The following is a 19,236-nucleotide window of genomic DNA, read 5'->3' as shown; positions in this document are numbered from 1 at the left end:
CCTGTGAATAAAACATGATGGTCTCAACCTCCTGCATGATACAGCTGGCACTGTGCCTGGGTGGCAGATGCTTCCTTAAATCGACGCTTGTCTCAGGAACATTCTTCGCAGAATAAAGATGTCACCATTCCCCATGGGTCCAAGGGTTGTCATATTTTTATGCTTCTTTTAACACTTTATTCCTTAGGACCTCTTTAATTTTGTGCTTCATATTCAGAATTAAGCAGTAAACCTATGCATTTCTTGCAGAACTATTCAAAGCTGTTGTCAGACCAGAAACCCTGCTAATGGTAGAATGATAACAGTCATTTTCTATGCTTCAGAAAATGTCACGGTTGGGTGTCCTTGAATTAATATGTATCTCTCTTTACATGTGGGGATAGTATAATGGCTTCTTGGTAACATATGGGCAGACAAAGTGCGTGTCATGGCTTTGTGTGGGAAAAAATCTGCAAACAAAAATCTCAGTAATATGAATTTAGGCCTCTGCAGAGGGCCCAGGGGAGGATAGGATCATGACATTAGTATACAATACTGTGTGAGGTTACTGTACCCACATTTTATTGAGGTATTATTTATTTATCATCAGTGTTATATATTATACAGTATTATATTTATCCGTCTGATTTAAAAGTTTGAAATCAGTTATTTCAAACTGCAGTTGAATTATTCCACAGAGGTGCCTTTCATTAATACCAATTTCACAACTTTCTGTCTCTCACAACTTTCACTAAGCATCTGCTACCTGTTAGAATCCAGAAAATAACCTTCAGAATATTGTGCAATATTGAATCATTTTTGGTGACTTTGTCTTGTTGCACCACCAGCGCGCACTGTCACATTTTTGTTTGGTGGTGCATTGAAGCATTAGGTCATGCATCGACACGTGTGATTGGAGCAGTGATTAGAGCCGGTGGGAGGTGTGCCTTTAACAGTTTAGATGTACAATTCTCTGTTTGGAGTTCATTTCCCAGTGAGCAAAGGATTGGCTACAGCTCAAATATCCACATGATTGTATTTTATTGTGATCTAGGCTTAATGATGTTATTGCATCTATACGTAACACATACGCTAAGGAAACATGCACACATCCTACTCTCTCAGACAATGATCAGAGAGACGTATATCAAAGGACCTAAAATCTGCACACTATTTGCTCCTAAAACCAATTTATTCTGCCAGAGGACAACATTTTGGTCCAGTGTGAATGTTTTACTATTGTATCTATTACTTCAGTCAGTTTGTTTAAAATTGGGTTTCAGAGGATGACACATTCTTTGCCATCCAATGAACAAACAAGAAAAAAAAGAATTACAGGAACGAACAAGAGCCAGTTTAATTTCATCTGTGTTGTAGTTTTTGGTTGTGCTACATAGTGCAGATCACAGATCAATCACAGGTCTAATTATAGGTGGAACAGATGCACGACTGACAGGGTCTGGGCAGGGTGTTGTTCAGCATGTCTGAGAGAGCCAGCCATTGTCCTCATCACATAAGAAGGTTAACAATACAGCACTTTATGCTGATTTCAGATGCAGAGTGTAGAAAATAGGATTTATTTTGGAGTAAGTAGACCAACCCCAACGTCCTCTATACTAGCATGATGCTCCTGGTTGTTCATAACATGTGGCGTTGAGGGGTGCTCATCACTACAGCAGCCTCACACAATATCCCATCTGTCCTTAGCTTCACATGCCTGTGTAATCCAAACCAGATGTTCAGCTGCTGGTTATGGAACTAACATTGAGCACATTTAACAGAAACGTTTGTAAGTGACCATAACCACGACTGTGATCATTGACCATTACTTTGTTATCCCTAAACTCATTCAAGATAAATTGAGACAGTCAAACAAACAACATAATCATACGCCATCATTTATAAAAATAAAAACTTGACAGTCTGTACTTTTGTTGAGGGAGGTGAATAGCGGCAAAGAAGAAGAGAGGATCCATCCCCTTAATCTGTGATGTCAGCGTCGGCGGCAAACATGACTGAAGGCCAAACCAAGCCCACACACCTTTGGCTCTCCAAACACTGGCGGCAGCTGTTTGCTGTGTGCTGTGGGCTGCTTCCCGGTCAGGTGTGAGCAGCTCCCTGCTCCTCACACACCTGACTCCAGGGACACCTGTCACAGTGCTGAACTTTTCTTTTTTTTTGTCTTTGGTCAGTTTTTCTTTTTTTCAGAAGCAGCCCTGTCCTTGGGGATGTGCACATAATTATTGTTGTCTGCAACTGCCGCATTTATTCAAGAATCTGTCATTTTTTAACTGACGAAAAGCGAAGGAAATGGGTGAAGAAGTTTTATTTAAGCCATCCTACCTTTACTGTCCACTTTACTAAAACCTCCAGGGTTAATTAATGCTAATGTAGGCACCACAGGATGTAGCTGTTACAGCCCTGCATGTTATAATAAGTGGTTCAAACCACGTAAATGTTTTTATTGCGTTAGTTGTAGTATGTGGGTACTCTGGGTTTGCTGGTCACTTTTACAGTTACTCAGAAAGCAACAATTACCTCATAAAGTACTCCTTTGCATGGGAGTTGTGTGTGCACTTCATATGATTTCATATGGTGTGAAAGTATTTCTGTTATTCAAAATTAAAGTTAATCAATTATTTACAGGACAGATTTCAAATGAATATGATTTAAGGACATGCATTTATTAACTTTTGAATAGCATACTAGCTTCTCTGATTCTCCATTAGGCAATATGACTATTGAGTAGGATTAAACGTGGTTAAATGTAAAATCAGACTCATCCAGTAAGAAATTAATTCAAACCACACTGGGAAGTTGCTGCTGACACCTATTTATCTAGCTGCTCCCACGCAGTGAGTCCCGAGCTTTGATTTTCTCCCAGAACAGATTGTGACAGGGAGTGCGGAGACCACAGAGGAAGAGGTGAGCTGTGGCCTGGAGTCTCTTACAGACACAAGCCTCAGGTGCAATTGGGGCAGGTGCGCTGAGCTGCAGACGTGGATCTGAACAATGATATTGCCACGATTCCCTGTGAGCTTGTCTGTGTATTCTTCAGTTTAAGACGAGTAGATTTACCTCATGGCATCACAATACACATACATACACTCAACACAAGCCCCAAGACAAACCACATGCCTTGTGTGTGACTATAATGACAGTGGAGCACTGATGCACCGGGGCAGAGTGGGGGATCTGGTACAAGGATGCAGCCAGCAATCTGAACACAGTTGTTTTGCCACACTGACGCTGCAGTGCAGACTAAGGCTCAGAGAATGGGTCGCATGAGACTGGATGTAGAACCGGGCTTCAGGTGCTGCGCGGCTAGTGGCGGTAACCATGTACCAGAGCTCATTGGCCAGTGCACAAGTCTCTATGAGCCAGCACCAGAGGGCAACATGATCTGAGCCCAATAAATTATTCACTCCAGCGCGAACCAGGCTTGTGCCGGGTATGTGGGGGAAGTGTGTGTGTGTGTGTGTGTGGGGGGGTGGGGGGGGGGGGGTTAGTTGGGCGTGGAGGCACTGGGCCTGAAACAATGGAGTGAAAAATCATGCCTCATCCATTCTACATGAGCATTACATAAGCTTTACCGATTACTCTCTTTGAATATGTTTTATTCACATCCCACTGTCACGGCTGGCTGCATGATTTGTGTACTCAGAAACCACGGCCTGCTTTCTCTGCTGCTATTTTTTTAATATCTGCAGCTGTGTAATAATTCATCCATTTCTCTGCACCCAAAGGGATTGTTTCAAGCCTGGATTTAATATTTGTGTGCAATTTCCTTTCTTTTGTTTTCTTACTGAATGAATATGTACAGCGCTGAACTAGATGTCAGATGGATATGGATTTAAATTAGGACAGCTGAAGTCAGAATAAATACAAGTTCAACATTTATTTCTGTAAAATCTACCATACATATGCTCTCAGTCCAGCATTCATTGGATCACAGAAGTGCTTTAACAAAGGAAGTATAGAAGTGTCTTTTACCACAGCACTGAGTTAGTCAGAAAGAAGTAGGTCAGCAAAACTGCCTTTGACGGTACAAAAATATAACAATGTGACACAAAAAACATCACATTTACACCTTCTTTCACATTTACTAAATAATAACAGCATCATCAAATTAAATGTAACAAAAGACCGTGAAGTGACAAAGCAACCATGCAACAGCTAAGTGCCTACTGTGACAAAATGCACTTTCCCGTCTTCACTGCTCCTTTCGGACGCTAAAAAACACAAGTTCATGCTATATTCAAACTTAATTGAAGATCAATGGCAAGCCAGCTGAAAACGGGTATTACATTTTAGAGCTGGTTAAATTCTGATAAGCCGAGGCCTGGCTGGACTGCCGTACGTGGGACACCACGCTTGGGTCACAAGCAGCCCTGCTAGCCATTCTACTCCTCTTCAGCTTCACTAATTTACCACTGAGCTACTTCGCCGCTGGTTAATTGGGTTCAATTAAGTGCAGTAATTAAAACCTGGATGACATGCAAATTCCCTCAGTGAGTGTGACCATCAGTGAATTCCCAGGGACCGGGCACTGTGACAGAGCAGAGCTAATTCTGATGTTCTAGTCCAGCGTGCCAGGCAAACTGTGTCACAGGACTGGCACTACGACGCCAAGCTTCAGTGCTCAGGGGAATGCCAAGCACTGCGCATTCTGTGTGCCTGTGCCCTCCACTACCAGTGTATACAGAAACATATACTGTACCACCTCCAAAAGCAGCCTCTTCATTTACAAATAGAGTTGAAGAACGTAGAAAGTAGACAGAAAACACAGTGGCCTATGACAAAACCTCTGGTGGGGTAGAGGGTAATGAGGTAAACCGTCTCATGGTGAACTCTTAGTAGCCATCATTCTTATTCATCTGAGTCCTCTTATTTTTTTTTTGTTTTGTTTTCATTGGTGATGTTTTGGGAAACTGCTTGCTGTTTTGCATAAACTCTTGTAAAAATGACATTAGCATGCATTGCATATTCCAAGACAGCCTGAATGTCTTCCACTTCCACAGAAGAAACGTCCTAAAAATTAATAAATGATGATGTTGTACTAACTAATCGTGGCTCTACACTCAGAGTGGGAGGTGAAGAGGATGTTCAAAGACACATGCTGATTTCTCTTGGAAAAATTAACTATGGCAATATCAAAATGCACACACAGTACAAAGATTCATCTGTACTTGCAGTTCTGATTATTAGCTCACTGGTTACATGAAGAAGTGTTCCCCAATTAGTAAAATGTGGCTTGTGGGGTATGGAGAGTAGTCTGCAGACAGATGACATGCTGTGAAATTCCAGTCAGTCTAAATATGTCTTCTTTCATCACAAAACGTCTTTGTGGAAATTTCTTTTTTTTTTTCTTTTGAGGAATGTTCCGTATACAAAGAACCTAGGTACAAAGGCAGTGGCAGTGATGTCAGCTGGTTAAGAGGATGGGAGGAGCTTAGAGTGGGCAGAGCCTTCTCCTATCTGCCACCTCCATTAGCACCATGCTCAGTCTCAGAGCTGCACCTGTCTTCCATAAGGAAAGACTAACGCTTGGCTTAAAATTAAGATGGAACACACTGTGATCGTTTAGGGAAGACTAAGAGCTAGTCACAATGGCTCATTTCCTTGTCTTTGAGTGACGTGTTAAAAACTCTGCATAGTAAATGTGCCGTGTGGGTGAGAGAGTATGCCCAGAGGGAGGGGATAGTGGTCTGTGAGCCCTGGAAGTGCTCAGCCTCTGAAGGTTTTTGATTGGCAGTGCGCTGAGGAAGAGGCTGGTTCTCAGGTGAGTGAGATAGAGGGAGTGGGGGTGGCGGGGGGGGGGACTTGAAACAGTTTGTTGTGGTCCTGCAGGATGTGAGAGAGACATCCGCACCCCCCTTCCCCTTCCTTCCCCTTTAGCTCATGGTGATCATCTCGTATTTGTCCTTGACGTTGTTCTCCTCCTCCTGGTGCTTCTCAGGCTCAGTGTGGTGGAGCTCGATGAAGAGGAGGTACACCACCGCCCCCACAATGCCCCCCACCATCGGCCCGACTATGGGGATCCACCACCAGTAGCCCCCAGCACTGTGGAGACAAGAGCAGAGACAAACGAATCAGTGGGCAGGATATGCTCGATACTCAACACCTGTCTGCTTCTTTAAGTAACCCTTCCATTAGGTTTCTCTTATATTTCCCTCTGGCTGCATGTTTCACTGCATATGGACAAACTTCTGTTTGTCCATATGTTAAGTCTTTCTTCTCGTTTTAAAAGTTTTGGTAACCATCACTAAATCGCATAGGTCACTTGTGCTAATGCTGGGTAATGGCCACGCCTTGTCTGCGACACACCTCATTGGTCGTGTCCTCAGCTGCTTCCTGTTCCATGTGCCCTTAACCTGTTTTGACCACTGCAGTGCTCTGTCATATTGCTATATTCTCTCCCTGAGATCTGACAGACTTGGATTACGATCTGTTTGCAGTAATAGTGGCCATGAGCCGTTGTGCCGAAGGGGTTGAATTAATAGCACAGACAAGGATAGTGTCTGAGCTGCAGTGAGCTGTCTTTGGGTCTTAAGCATCCAGGGCTGATCGTGGAGCACAGGACAGAGGTGGGCGGGGATTATGAGATGTAATCTCATGAGAGCAGTCCCCGGTCAGGGTGACCCTCTCTTCTGATCAGGGTCTGATCGTGCACCCCACCCCCCACACAGCCATGTGATCACCGAATGTCAGTCGCACTGATCTCTTCCTCCCCACAGGGATAAGTCCAATACCAGGGAAATCTTATCTGTACATCCTGTTTATCTGCTACTCTGTATAACTCCACTGGTTTGCATTTGAATTTCTTGAATCTCTTGATCTACACTAAGAGCCTTCAAATCTACACTAAGATTCTTGTCCGGACATAAATATCTATTATGAACCATGGAGGAGCATGCTGATCTCATTGGATTAGTTTCCTTATTCATCAACATAATCTTACTAATAGGGCACACATCTGTTGCAGAGGTGTTTTTTCACTCATAGAATAAGCAGAATGTAATAATGAACTGTGGCCCACAATGGAAAGAGTGCCCTCTACTGAATTTCAAAGGCTGGTCCTCGTCAAGCATCAGCTATGCAGTCTGATCTGCTCAGTTACCATGACTTTCTGTGTATGTACTGTTATATGGCTTCTGTAAGTCTGTCATAAATTTTATGTGAGTCTGAAAAAAAATCTAAACAAAAACAAACTTACGGGCACAGAAAAGAAAAAGGACGAAATGCCAGCGAATGGTGGTGGGGCCTGGGGGTTAACTTATCTTTTTTAAAAAATTCTTTTTTTTTCATCACAAGCCTTGGAATATTTATGCACAGACTCTCTGCGTGCTTGTGAACATTGTGCGGGCTTTTATATGTGCAGCAGATATGGCCTGCTGTTGAAAAATTAATTCGGGTTTGTCAGGGGAGCGAGGATTGCCTCCAAAGCCGTGATCTGCTGCTAGGAAGAAAGAAGAGGTGCCACTGTCCCTCCCAATTACTCAATCCCAGCATCCTCTGCTTCTCCTCCACAGCCAGAGGAACAGAACAGTGTGTATGCGACATAGCTGTACGTGCTGCCACACCATGATAGGGCGGAGTTTAAACTCCACTTTCTCTTCCAAGCCTTTATAAATGTTTCAGAGGTGGCTGTTTAACAAGAGACAGTGCTGAGGTGTCAGGTTGAAGAATAAATGCCATTATAAATGCTTTTAATTCAAAAATCGGGGGCGTGCTTTGCTTCGATCAAGAATGCTTTGAAGGAGTCGCCCTGCAACCTGACTGGTTGGTGGAGTGTATGAGGGTATTCTGACATGCTCTTTCTTTAATAGGATTAATGATGTCATCCGGTAGCGGGTTACCTGAACACCTCCCTGCCCCAGCCAGCCACTGCAGTGAAGATTCTGGGGCCCAGGTCCCTGGCGGGGTTGATGGGATACCCGCAGTTTAACCCCATGGATACCCCGATCGCCAAGATGATCAGACCAATAACCAGGGGCTCCATCCCTCGGGGCGCCCCAATATTCTTCCCGTCAAGGATGGCTAGGATGCACATGACCAGTGAGCCCGTTGCAATCACCTGGGTAAAAGGAGGGGTGACAGGTATGTGTTTAATCTGCATGCAAACCACGATGGGAATGGTCCATAGTCCTGTCAATGGGTCTCATTTCAGTGAATTGTAATGAATGAAGGCAAGATTCAGCTCTTTGTAATGATGTCTTCTCTTGGACGTGTCTCATCCTTGTGGCTGAAAGGACACTGATCATAAACAGAACCGTGTTAGGGGTGCCAGTTCTCTGAGAGCTTACTAATACAGGACTCTGTCAAAGCCACAAATTATATCGGGAATAGATGCACTTTTGTGGAAAGGGACAAGCGATCAATGTTTACTGCATTAGCTGCAAAGCCAAAAAGAATGAAGTTCCTGTACAATGAATCATAGAAATATCGAGATTAATCCAGATAAGACCAAAAGAAAATGACCAAGGAATAACAACGTGCAGATTTTTTAACCCTGTACAGGATAAACATCAATGAAGGTTGCTGTTCAACTTTTGTCATACGACATATACTGAGGCATTTGCAGGTGGGCTATATAATACCCGGCTGTACAGCTATTCAGGAATGTGTGACATCACTCTAAGACACTCTGTCGCCTGTCCCCCATATTACCACACCAAGCAATACCAACTGTGCTGAAAAATACTGTGCCCTTCTGCTCACAAATATGCTGTTCTTTGGTAAATTAGTAAAAAAAAAAGGAATCCATCCACAAGTTCAGTGGTGGCCACAAAAGAAGAAACTTGTGCAACTTTGTACAATATCTCAGTGGGAGTGTTGGTTCCCAGCAGTGGAAGCTGCCTGGTTGTTATCAGTCCAAGCCTCTAATCGGGCTTTCCCTTTCCCCTGATTAGAGGTGGGATGAGAGCTCTGTGTGGGTCTGCTCTGAGGCCATATGGCACGACCCAGCTTCACTGCTCAAGTTAACTCTAGACGGGCCTTCATGCAACAATACCAATGCATTACATCTCCTTATCACTTCACCTTTAGTTATTCTTTTTTTTTGGTTTGGTTTTTTTGGATTCTTTAATTTTTGGATCATTTAGTTTGATAGACAGCAGTTAACTTTCATTTTCCAGTTAATGATTATCCACAAACACAAATACACACAGTCACACATGCACATACACATACACACAGTCACACACACACACACACACACACACACACACACACACACTCCTGTCCATGTCAGGACAGACTCCTCTGTATTTATACAAGGGTTACATAAACACTCACCACTGTCACATGTGAGCAGAATCTACAGCATTTACTCAGAAGCTTGCATACACACACACAGACACACACACACAAAACACGTGAGGCTTCAGCCCATCAGCCTTTAAACACACACATATTTGGGTTGCAAGTTTACTGTAACACATTGCCTTGTAGGTTATTCACCTGGTCTATGAATCCATTCAGGACTGAGAGGTGTTTGGCTGGATAAGAGGCAAAGATCTGAGCTGTGGCGTTGCTGCCGGTCACTGACAGTACTCCACCTGTATAGTCCATGAAGGCATCTGGAAAAATCAGAATTGTAAAAATAGTTATTTTGCTGTTGTGTTGTTGTGCATTTTATCACGCAGAGGGATGGTTAATTATTCTTTTATATATATGAGCTCACAATTCCGCATCTAATCTAACAATCTGTCTCACAATCAGATTGTAACAGAGGCATTATGCTCAAGCCACTGATGACCTTTGGATAAGCACAGAGTATACCCCTTGTTTCTGTAATGGTATGAATGCCTTCTCTGTGAAAGCTCACATTTAATGTGTTCGGGTTTGCGTAGCTGCTACCTGTAACCTCTCGAACTGCTGAGTTAATTCTGTACATACAGTGTACTCTGAGCCCCACAAAAACTGGCAGCTGAGTCTCGTATCGGGGAAAAGAACTTGACTGTGGCTTCAGATATGGACCCAATGCTCCTGCGCCTCGGAGCCTTGAAGCACATGTTTGCACAGTCTGTAGCATCGATCAATTCTCTGTCCATTTGCTCAACGACTTGGCCGGAACACGCAAAGGTCCACCGGCAGAACATGCTTTAACAGTGTGTCCAGCTGGTGAGGCATGGATGAGACAAGCCATTGTAAGACTGCCCTGCTGCTAGGGTCTAATGGGACAGCGTAACTGGTGAATTTGATGGTATTGACAGCGACGACGATGATACCCACCGTAGTACAACCCAAAGACCGCTGCAGCTCCAGCAAAGGCACCAAGGAACTGTGCACCTACGTAGACGGGGAACTTGGCCACCTTCAGCCTGCCCAAGACGACCATGGCCAGGGACACAGCGGGGTTTACATGGGCTCCTAGAGGGGAGGTCAAAATAAGGGCCGATAAGGAGCGCTTTCACTTACTGGCCTCTCTGCTAAAATACGCATCATCGCATATTCAAATAAGTATTTCAGATGTACAGCACAAAGCTCACTACTGCAAATACAGACACATTTCCGCTAAGCGAGGAGATTGGTTTGTAATCTTTGCAGTTGAAGAACCTCTCTAATCTGAGCAATCTTTTTTCTTCCTCTATAGATTACGCTCAGAGGAGATGAAGCCCTCCTGTATATCCGTTTCCATCAGTCCCAGCTCCCAGCACTAATACTGACAGCACACAGCTCGGGCCACCCAATCTGCAGCACTGCTGACAGCTCCACAGCATGGAGGAATAGGCTGATATTCCAGATTGCCATATATGTGAGGATAAACTTTACTGGAACATGGTGATGGTTGCATCATGGAGAAAACTTCTTGTGAGACATTAGCTTGATGAAGTAATCATATTGTAACAGCACTGTTTTCTTACATACTAATTAATTTGGCAGCGCTTACTATTCTGATATATAGTGGCATAAGCATTTATACAGGGTCTTGCACAGTTTTACTGTGATACACTCTGATGCAAATGAATTGTTCGTTTTATGCAACTCTTTTGGTTGACTCTCATTTTGTTTCATGATTTCATGGTTGGCAGTGCTACAAGCATGTTCTGTTTCTTTTTCCCGGTAATTCAGGGAGAATTGTGCCTCCCCCAACAGAAGCTGCCAGTTACATTTCAACTGGCTGGCACGCCCGCCCTGCTGTTGACCCAGGACCCTGACCTTGTCGTATGACCCGATGTGTGGAGGCGCGCCGACGGTGGGCGTTAGCGCCGTGACGTGGGGACGATAAGCGCAGCCTGGGGTCAATGGGGCCCGCGAGCCGTTTGTTTTACAGGCCGGCTTACGCCTGGCCTCCACAGAGCAGGCACCACGGGGCCGCCATGCTCCCTGGGAATTAATCCGCCGCCCCTTTCAAAACACAGACAACAACAACCGGCTGGAAAAAGCCCATCGGAATTGGGCCTGACATAATCTGCCTGAATCTTCTTAAGACGCACTTTGACCGCGGGGGGTCATGGAAGTGACCCCCCGATGTGGAGATTCCCGCCAGGGGTCGCTTGCTCCGTCCCAACGCCAGATGAGACCTCGGGACGGGAATAAAAGGGGGATAGTGGGCACCTTCCTGTTCCTGCGGGCTCCTGCGGGGGCGTAAACCGAAGCGCACGCACCTGGCGCCCGGACCTCCTCTACTCCCTTGGGAAGCGTACCCTAGAAAAGCTCATTAGTCCAATACCTGACAGCATCATCGCAGATGTCACCCAGTGTAAGCTTCCCAGGTCACATGGGCCCATGATGACAGGCCCGACCACGTAGTAAAACAGTGTTCTGACTGCCACTGGGTGTGTGTACGCCCCACATTGGAGTGCACCTCATATTCTTCCACCAAACTGATGTAAATCCATACAGTATAGAATATGGCATCGGTCCAAACAGCAAGACACACATATGTAAAAACACATAAAGTATGTGATACATATTTTTAAGTAACTGATATTCTAATTACTGTAATCATTTGTAAAATATAATGTTACATCCTATAAAATCCATATAACTTATTTTCATTCTAGTGGAATAGAACAGCTCCTCACTAAGGGCTTTACGGACAGTTTTAGTGGCCCCAGAGCATGGTGAAAGACATTACTAAGTTGTAAATTCATGTTTATAATGCTCAATCTACTTTTGCTCAGCTATTACTTTATTTACATTTCCAATCCATGCCTCTACGTGGTACAAACCACTACATGCCTGCTTGTGCACGTGCGATTGGAGAGTCCAGGCCTGAGCCTGGCAGCGTGGTGGATAGAGCCAACAGTGTGAACCATTTGCCAGGAGAAATTTTTCCATTCTCAGGGAACTGACCTCAATTACTGACCATGAATGATCTATTAATTCCCTGTCACTTCAGGCTGGAGCGCAATCCTGCCTGCTATCACGCTGGCGACGCAGGTATTTCAGATCCTTCACAGCACCTGAACCTGTGTTTTCAAATGATGTAATATTCCATGTTCTGTGAACATGATGGCCATTTATAACATCTCTATGGGCGACACTTAAAAGGAGATTACCTCCATCATGGTGACCTCCAATATATATATATATATATATATATATATATATATATATATATATATACCCATCCATAGCTTATTGAATGAATGTCATAAACATGATATGAAGTCAATGTTTGGTGAATTAAAACCTTTGCTTTCTTTTTCATCAAGTCCAATGATCTGCTTCATGATGAGATGCAGATTCCCAATCATTCTGTTTTGTTACGCCTGGCAAAGTGGACGGCTCTCTTTTTCCAGTAATCCCTGAGGAATGTATCCAATAAAGTCCTCCTGGACATTATGAGACACCACTTGTTCGTGTAAGCCTAGCCTACGGGCTTCATCGTTTCACACTGAGAGACAGTGAAGGTAACAGGAATTTGTAAATGAACCTTCTCATATGGCCTGTTGTGGTAACTTGCGTTTTCCCCCCAGTGTTCTTGTTTATTAACGGTGTCTATAAGGTACACTGTGTACACCATCAGGACAATGGCCCCTCTGAAATGCTCTTTGATATCCTAGGCCCATGTCTCCATGATTTTTAGGACACTTTCTGTCTAGCTCCAAGTATGGAGATTAGAACAAGAACTATGGGGATAGCACAAGTATGGGTCCATATGATGTTTGTATGTGTACTTTGTTTCATCCAGGGCTAGCACCATAATATCAATTTAATTGTGCTGAGGATAGTTATAGATTCTAGTTTATGGCTGTGCATTTGTTTTCTCACCACTACACCCCATGTACAGGAATCTCACAAAAATGTAAAATTTTCAAGATAGGGCAGATGTGGCAGATGAAAGTGCTGGACTGTGGATCTGTGGGCCATGAGTTCAAATCCTAAGCGCAACCATGCTGTTATACCCTTTAGCAAGACAGTTAAACTGATTTGTCTCTGCAGGTATCCAGTGGTATTAAGACATATTAAATAAAAAATATGTATTATGTAATCTCCCATGCTTACAGGCATTTGCTAGGCAAATAAATATTAATGACAGAAAGATTTGTGTGATTATGACAGTAAAAAGCAACACACTAGTCATAGCCTATAAGACAGGCTAGATCTCTTGTCTGTATTTCTCTTCAGAACCGTGTTAGCTACACTGTGTTCCTTTCTGTCTGAAATCCCACTGCAATACTCTCTCTAACTGTAACATTGGCTTCAATCAGGAATCAATATCAATGTCCAAGTGGCAAGTGACCAGGGCTCTACACACATTCTGAGTACAGACGTCAGTGGCTTATTAAATAGAAATGAAGCACTGTTCACAAACTGTGACTGAGGGCATTGTGTCTTGCTGGTTGAAACAAAAAAACCTTACAGTGGTCTTTGATCTTTACAAATGAACCTGATTAACTGTGTGACCTCAGGTGGCAAATGTAGCGGTAAATAAGATCTTCTACAGTATGTCAGTGCTTAAGTGATAAGTGAGTGGTAATCAATATGTATCTCATGGAGCTTACAAATATAGGAAAGTGTAAGCAACTGGAGGTGGGTGAAAACACCACAGAACTGAGCAACACATAGTGAGTCATAAATATGGATGCTTTGACAAGCACTGTACCCGAAAGCTTCGAATATGCTGAGCAGGTGCAGTCAAAGATCAACACAAAGCAAAGCTGTTTCACCTCTGACAAATAACCAGATGTGACCTTTGAGTCTTCGTTTTGTTTTTGGAGCCCACGGCTATTTTTGTAGAGGAATGATATTTCACTCTTGAATGGAGCTTATTGTGCTACTCTGCTATCTGTTCACCCACAGTATCTGCCCATCCTCACTGCTTCCAGCAAAACGCGTAGCGTACTGCCCATGTGGGTCGGATCAACCCTGCTGACTTTAAAGTAAATTCTCACATACATTTAGATGTCTGTTCACATTGTACAGCTCAGGGCCAGGATGCAAAGCTCAGGGATAATGTGAGACAAAGAAATAGAATTACTAGAATAGGAAGCGACAGAAATGAATCAGTGCCAGAGCTGGGCGGTGATATTGGACAGAGCTAAATCCGAATCAGGGATTCGGGGACTTTGTGATTCTTCATGCACGACAGAAGCTGCTGTGATTCCAGAAAATGGACCAATCCAGGCACCGTTTAAAGGATATGGCGCTTTTGCAAATGAGAACTGAAGCGTCTGCCAAATGCCGCTCTGTTATATCTGTTATGTAAGAGCCCAGGCATAGGCTGGACCCAGCTTTGTTCTCTGCACACGGTGAGCCTACTGGATGCATGCAGAGGAGGTGCGGTGGTTACCTGACACTCCCCCTGCTATGTAGACGGCCATCATCACTCCCAGGGTGAAGCCGATGTGGATGGTCAGAGTCTCTCCCTGAGTGCCACGGCTCAGCACCGTCTGGGCAACGGACCCGCACCCGAATAGCTGGGAAAGGGAGGTCAAAGATAAAAACAAAACGTTAAAAAAAAAAAAAATACAGAGGAGGGGGAAAAGAGAGCCATTGTGTTTCGGTTCCAATTATAGACGACATAAGAGGAGCCTGTCAAGCCAAATTAAAAGCGCTTTTGAATCACGTTTAATTCCCTGACAGAAAGGAACTGAAAACTAACAAAACGCCTGGCGGTCTGGGAAAATGTTTCAAGGAACAGACTTGAGACAAAGTGAAAAAACAACAACAGCAACAACAAGAAAACAGGGACAGTCCAACAAACAGCCATGTCTGGCATTTAGATTAGCGTGTGTTTGGCGTTAGTTTGTTAGTCTGTGTCCCCCTGAACAGAGCAGAATCCCTCCCTGACTGAGAACAGACAGACTGCCGGCCTGTTGAGGACTGTGATAAGCAGACACCGTGGGGTCAGGTGCAAGGGTAAAAGGAACAAGTAGTGACAATCCTACAAGGAAAAGTGAACCAAGTGCAGCAATCACAGGTTACAAACACTGGGAAGACTGTTAATTTATCTGCCTCTCTAGCTATCTATTCGGCTATATACCTGCCTGAACTGATTAGATTGAACCAAAAGGTAACATCAATGTGGGAGAGAAAGCAGATAAAGGCAAAATGTATTTGATCTATGAAATGCTTCGTCATTCAACATCATTTACTGGATACCGCCAAAGTAAACAATTTGCTTGGTACAGTGAACTTAGAATACCTTGTTCTCGTTATAATTGCTTTGGGATATATCAAGTATGGCAACTGTATTTCCTGGCCCTCATTATATTATTCTTTCCATGCAAGCTGGAATCATAACATGTGCATCAGAAGTTTAATACGTGTGTATTCATTATATTGTGTGTGTGTGTGTGTATCCACTTCTATATCTGTATCTATATGTGTGTATATGTGTGTGTACTGTCCAGTTTGAAGACTCTCACATGTATCTCTTCCCTTTTTTTCTTCATTTCAAATGCTTGTCAAAAATAAACGGAAAATCATAAAGCGTTTTCAAGATTCCTGTGACAACGTGATGCCTGACTAAAAAGAAATAAAACAAAGAAAAGATCAAGCACAATTCATATCCGTGGTTTTCGGAATACATTACACTTTGCAGTCAGTTCAACAAAAGGAAATGACTGTTGTCAACCAAACAGTATGAATAGCCCCTTGAGTGAAAAGTCCCTTGAGTAGCGTTACTTCCACTCATGCAAATGCAAAGCAAAGCCGTAGGAAAAAATGCCCACAGAATACGTGAATAAGTGTTAAGGTACTCACAATTAAAACGAATGTCCCCAGAAATTCTGCCAAAAATTCTTTAGTGATGCTGTGCCTCAGGGCACAGCGCTCTTTCAGATTCCTCTTGTTCTCGCTCTCCATATTTTCGCGGATATGTCTCACTCTTGTCAGGACAGACAAGTGACGAGCAGTGAGCGCTTCAGAGCAAGTGCTCCGCATATAACCCCCATCTCCCCCTAGTCGCTACGTTTGTGTTGTGCAGCCTGCCATACTCATGTCACATTAAGTTTTTTCCTCGCAGGCGACAGCATCCCCCCCCCCCCCCCCCCCCCCATCCGACCCCAGCACACAAATATACACAGCCCCGTCCCCCGCTTCGGCTGTAATAATTTGACGGGCAACGAGGATCCAAATTATAGATTGTACACCACTGTATCTATTTGTACCCGTCTCACACACCGCACAATTAGCGTCGCTATACTGTAAGTGCTCTGAAATAGCTCTTTAGGAGGCTTACGGAGACTTTGATTTTCCACTGACAATCCTGATTATTTTTTTCTGCATAGCAGCCGCGTTTCTTTCGTTATATTGTTGGAAAGTATTCTTTCCAACAATCTTCATGCACAACTGTCATCTTAAACATTTTCGGGTAAACTTGCCAACGTGCCCCATAACATCACAATTTTAAGCATGAATTAGACGGAAAATGACATATATTACTGAATAAAAAAGACATTTTAAAGAGGACGGGGTGACATTGCTCTGTTTATTTTTTACTCTTTCATAAAACGTTTAGCCGCGTTTTAAATTAGAATAATTAATTGTTTGATGAGGAACGAATGCTATAAAACAGATGGCCACAAAATCTTGAAGCAACGAAGCCTGAATCGGCGAACGTGGCCATGGTTACCTGTCCTTTACAACCCCGGAACTGGTTTTCGCGCTAAATGTCAGTTGAATTAAAAGACAGAACGGAGCATGTAGATTTACTACCCCCAGCTCCCAATCCACAGTTTCTTGTCCGATCTGACGATAGAGGAACATTGGAGATGGTCAACGAGGACCTTGGCTAACCAGTGCCCTCTTCTGAATGGTCCGGGATTAGCGCCGAGATCAGGCCCCCGTCTTTGATGCTACGCTATTAACTGTTTTAAATGTTGACAGGAGGCAGTTTCTGGAAGTTCATTTCATTTTACCGTTCCTCTCAAAATACAACATGAAGAGCATACATATAATTGCCAAATTGCAAGGATTTTATTTTCCATTTTAATAGAGTGAATTAAATTGCTAAATTGGCCACGAAGTTATAGTTATAATATAGCAGTTGCTTTAAGGCGTATAAGATATTTCAGTGGCCCAGTGCTGCTTTGTTTCGCCTCCAATATATGATACTCTGTAAATGAGAACCCTGTACCACTCGAAGTAAACTGTCCCTCTCGGCACTTATTTATTTGAGCTACAGTATAAGGAAAGCTCACTAATTTCGAATAGTATCGGTGCACAATGGTGAGAAGTTTACAGTTACTGAAAACTGACCAAGCACACGTGTGTCACACTGAACAGATTAGAAGAAGTTATTAAATAACGAGATCTTGATAAGCTTGGAGCACTCCACTACAACAGTAGGCCTACTCTTGTTTTGTTTTACGAGATCAGAGCTACGACCCTTCTGATCCACGATCTGTCTTTCGCTAATGTGCCTGCGAGGAGGGGAGGCCAACGTGATTTTGTATCTGTAATACTAAAGCGTTTCATTATAGGGTGAGTAGCCTATCGTCGGAGCTGGATGTCGTTCTGCTGTGACCGTGCATTACTAGTAGTAGGTATGTTATTCCATGTAAGAATCATCAGCGCACAGAAATTAAGTCCCAGGATTTGAAGATTTTTTCCCGACAGAGGGAGCTCCATGAATAGAAAATGAATGAGGGGAAAAATGCCTCGTCGCCTCTGCACTTCAGACGTTTAAACGCGGCCTTTGAAAAGGAATGACAGGTAGAGAAGGAAATGTTTTCTGTTGCATTAATCAGTGTCACTTTTTCAGAAGTGTCGTCTTTGATGTGAAACAGACACTTCCAGAGTGCTAGCCATGCTGTGAAAAAAGGGGGTTGTGGTGATGGAGAAAAAGCACCTCAGTGGGGGTATTTACAAATTATTACACCCCGAGTACTTTATCTTGTCAGTGAACCCAGATGTAAGATTGGTAACTTGGAAGTGTCTGCACAGTCGCCATGAGATGATTTTAATTGTATTTTTGTGTGTGTGGCATGTCCCTAATGTTGAATATAGTCGTAAAACATTTAATTTAACAATATTATATTATAATATGTTAGGGTTGTATTTCCACTGTGAACTAGTAATGTTATAAACTGTGCTGTTCCCCATCATGTATTGATGTAATCATTACTGCTTCGACAATATAGGCCAGTGACTCATATCTAAAATTATATTATAACATGTGTTGTCGGAAGATATGCAATTCATATTCGTGTTTGCCCAGAATAAAATGTGCCATGTCTATAAATATTGCACAGATAATAATTATCTGTGTGGTTGAATGTTAGCCGGTCGTTTCCGTATCGTTCATTTATGACTTGATACCATAGGCCTATAGCTAAACAGAGAAAAGAGCAATATATATGTCGACCTGGTCTGGATCTGGATTGTGCATAAGATAAACGTTTAAACCGGACTGGTTGTGCCATAAAATGATAGCCTCAAACGATAGACGTGACGATGCATTTTGAATACTTTCCCTCTTTGAATGCAATCCCGCGTAATTCTCCGTTTAACGGTGTATTACAGCTTCACAATCATGTAGGTTTGAAATAGCTGAATTGGCGCAAATACTAGTTGCGTAAGTGGCTCCACGCACATGGTTATGGGTTTTTCATTTTAAGTTACCTTTTAGGCCCAAGACAGCCCTGTAGTGTACAGACATATATAGTCTTAGTTTATGAATACAATATGTGCAGAGCTAAAAAAAAAAAAAAAAAAAAAAAAACAAGTGGGTAAAACTGATATATTAAAGTGTGATTTTTTCTGGAATTCCAAAGGTCGGGGTGGCTGCTAAATGTGGGGAGTCTCTTTTCAAGTCTGAATGTTTATTGAAAGTTCTTAGGTAAATGCTAAGTAGAA

The 19,236-nt window shown here is 43.1% G+C and overlaps 1 protein-coding gene across 1 annotated transcript; it reads right to left on the bottom strand.

Annotated features, from left to right (window-relative positions):
* Positions 1-4,255: 4,255 nt before the first annotated feature.
* Positions 4,256-16,276, bottom strand: aqp9b (aquaporin 9b). Its single transcript, XM_036543427.1, has 6 exons — positions 16,141-16,276; positions 14,726-14,852; positions 10,216-10,353; positions 9,442-9,560; positions 7,839-8,056; positions 4,256-6,042 (listed from the first exon to the last, which is right to left on the bottom strand). The coding sequence occupies exons 1-6, from the start codon at positions 16,240-16,242 to the stop codon at positions 5,874-5,876; spliced, it is 873 nt and encodes a 290-aa protein (XP_036399320.1). The 5' UTR covers positions 16,243-16,276; the 3' UTR covers positions 4,256-5,873.
* Between the last annotated feature and the right edge of the window lie 2,960 nt (positions 16,277-19,236).

Source organism: Megalops cyprinoides, chromosome 13 (assembly GCF_013368585.1).
Source record: "Megalops cyprinoides isolate fMegCyp1 chromosome 13, fMegCyp1.pri, whole genome shotgun sequence".
Lineage (NCBI taxonomy): Eukaryota > Metazoa > Chordata > Actinopteri > Elopiformes > Megalopidae > Megalops > Megalops cyprinoides.
The sequence above is the reverse complement of the archived record's forward strand: the minus strand, read 5'-3'. Positions and strand labels throughout refer to the sequence as shown.

What these genes read in the sequence shown, in the direction of transcription:
- aqp9b (XM_036543427.1), bottom strand. Translation starts at nt 16,242, where the DNA reads ATGGAGAGCGAGAACAAGAGGAATCTGAAAGAGCGCTGTGCCCTGAGG. An exon ending in CATAGCAGGGGGAGTGTCAG is followed by an intron (nt 10,354 to 14,725) that starts GTAACCACCGCA and finishes CCTCCCCTCTAG; the next exon opens with GAGCCCATGTAAACCCCGCT. An exon ending in TGGGGCAGGGAGGTGTTCAG is followed by an intron (nt 6,043 to 7,838) that starts GTAACCCGCTAC and finishes TTGTCTCCACAG; the next exon opens with TGCTGGGGGCTACTGGTGGT.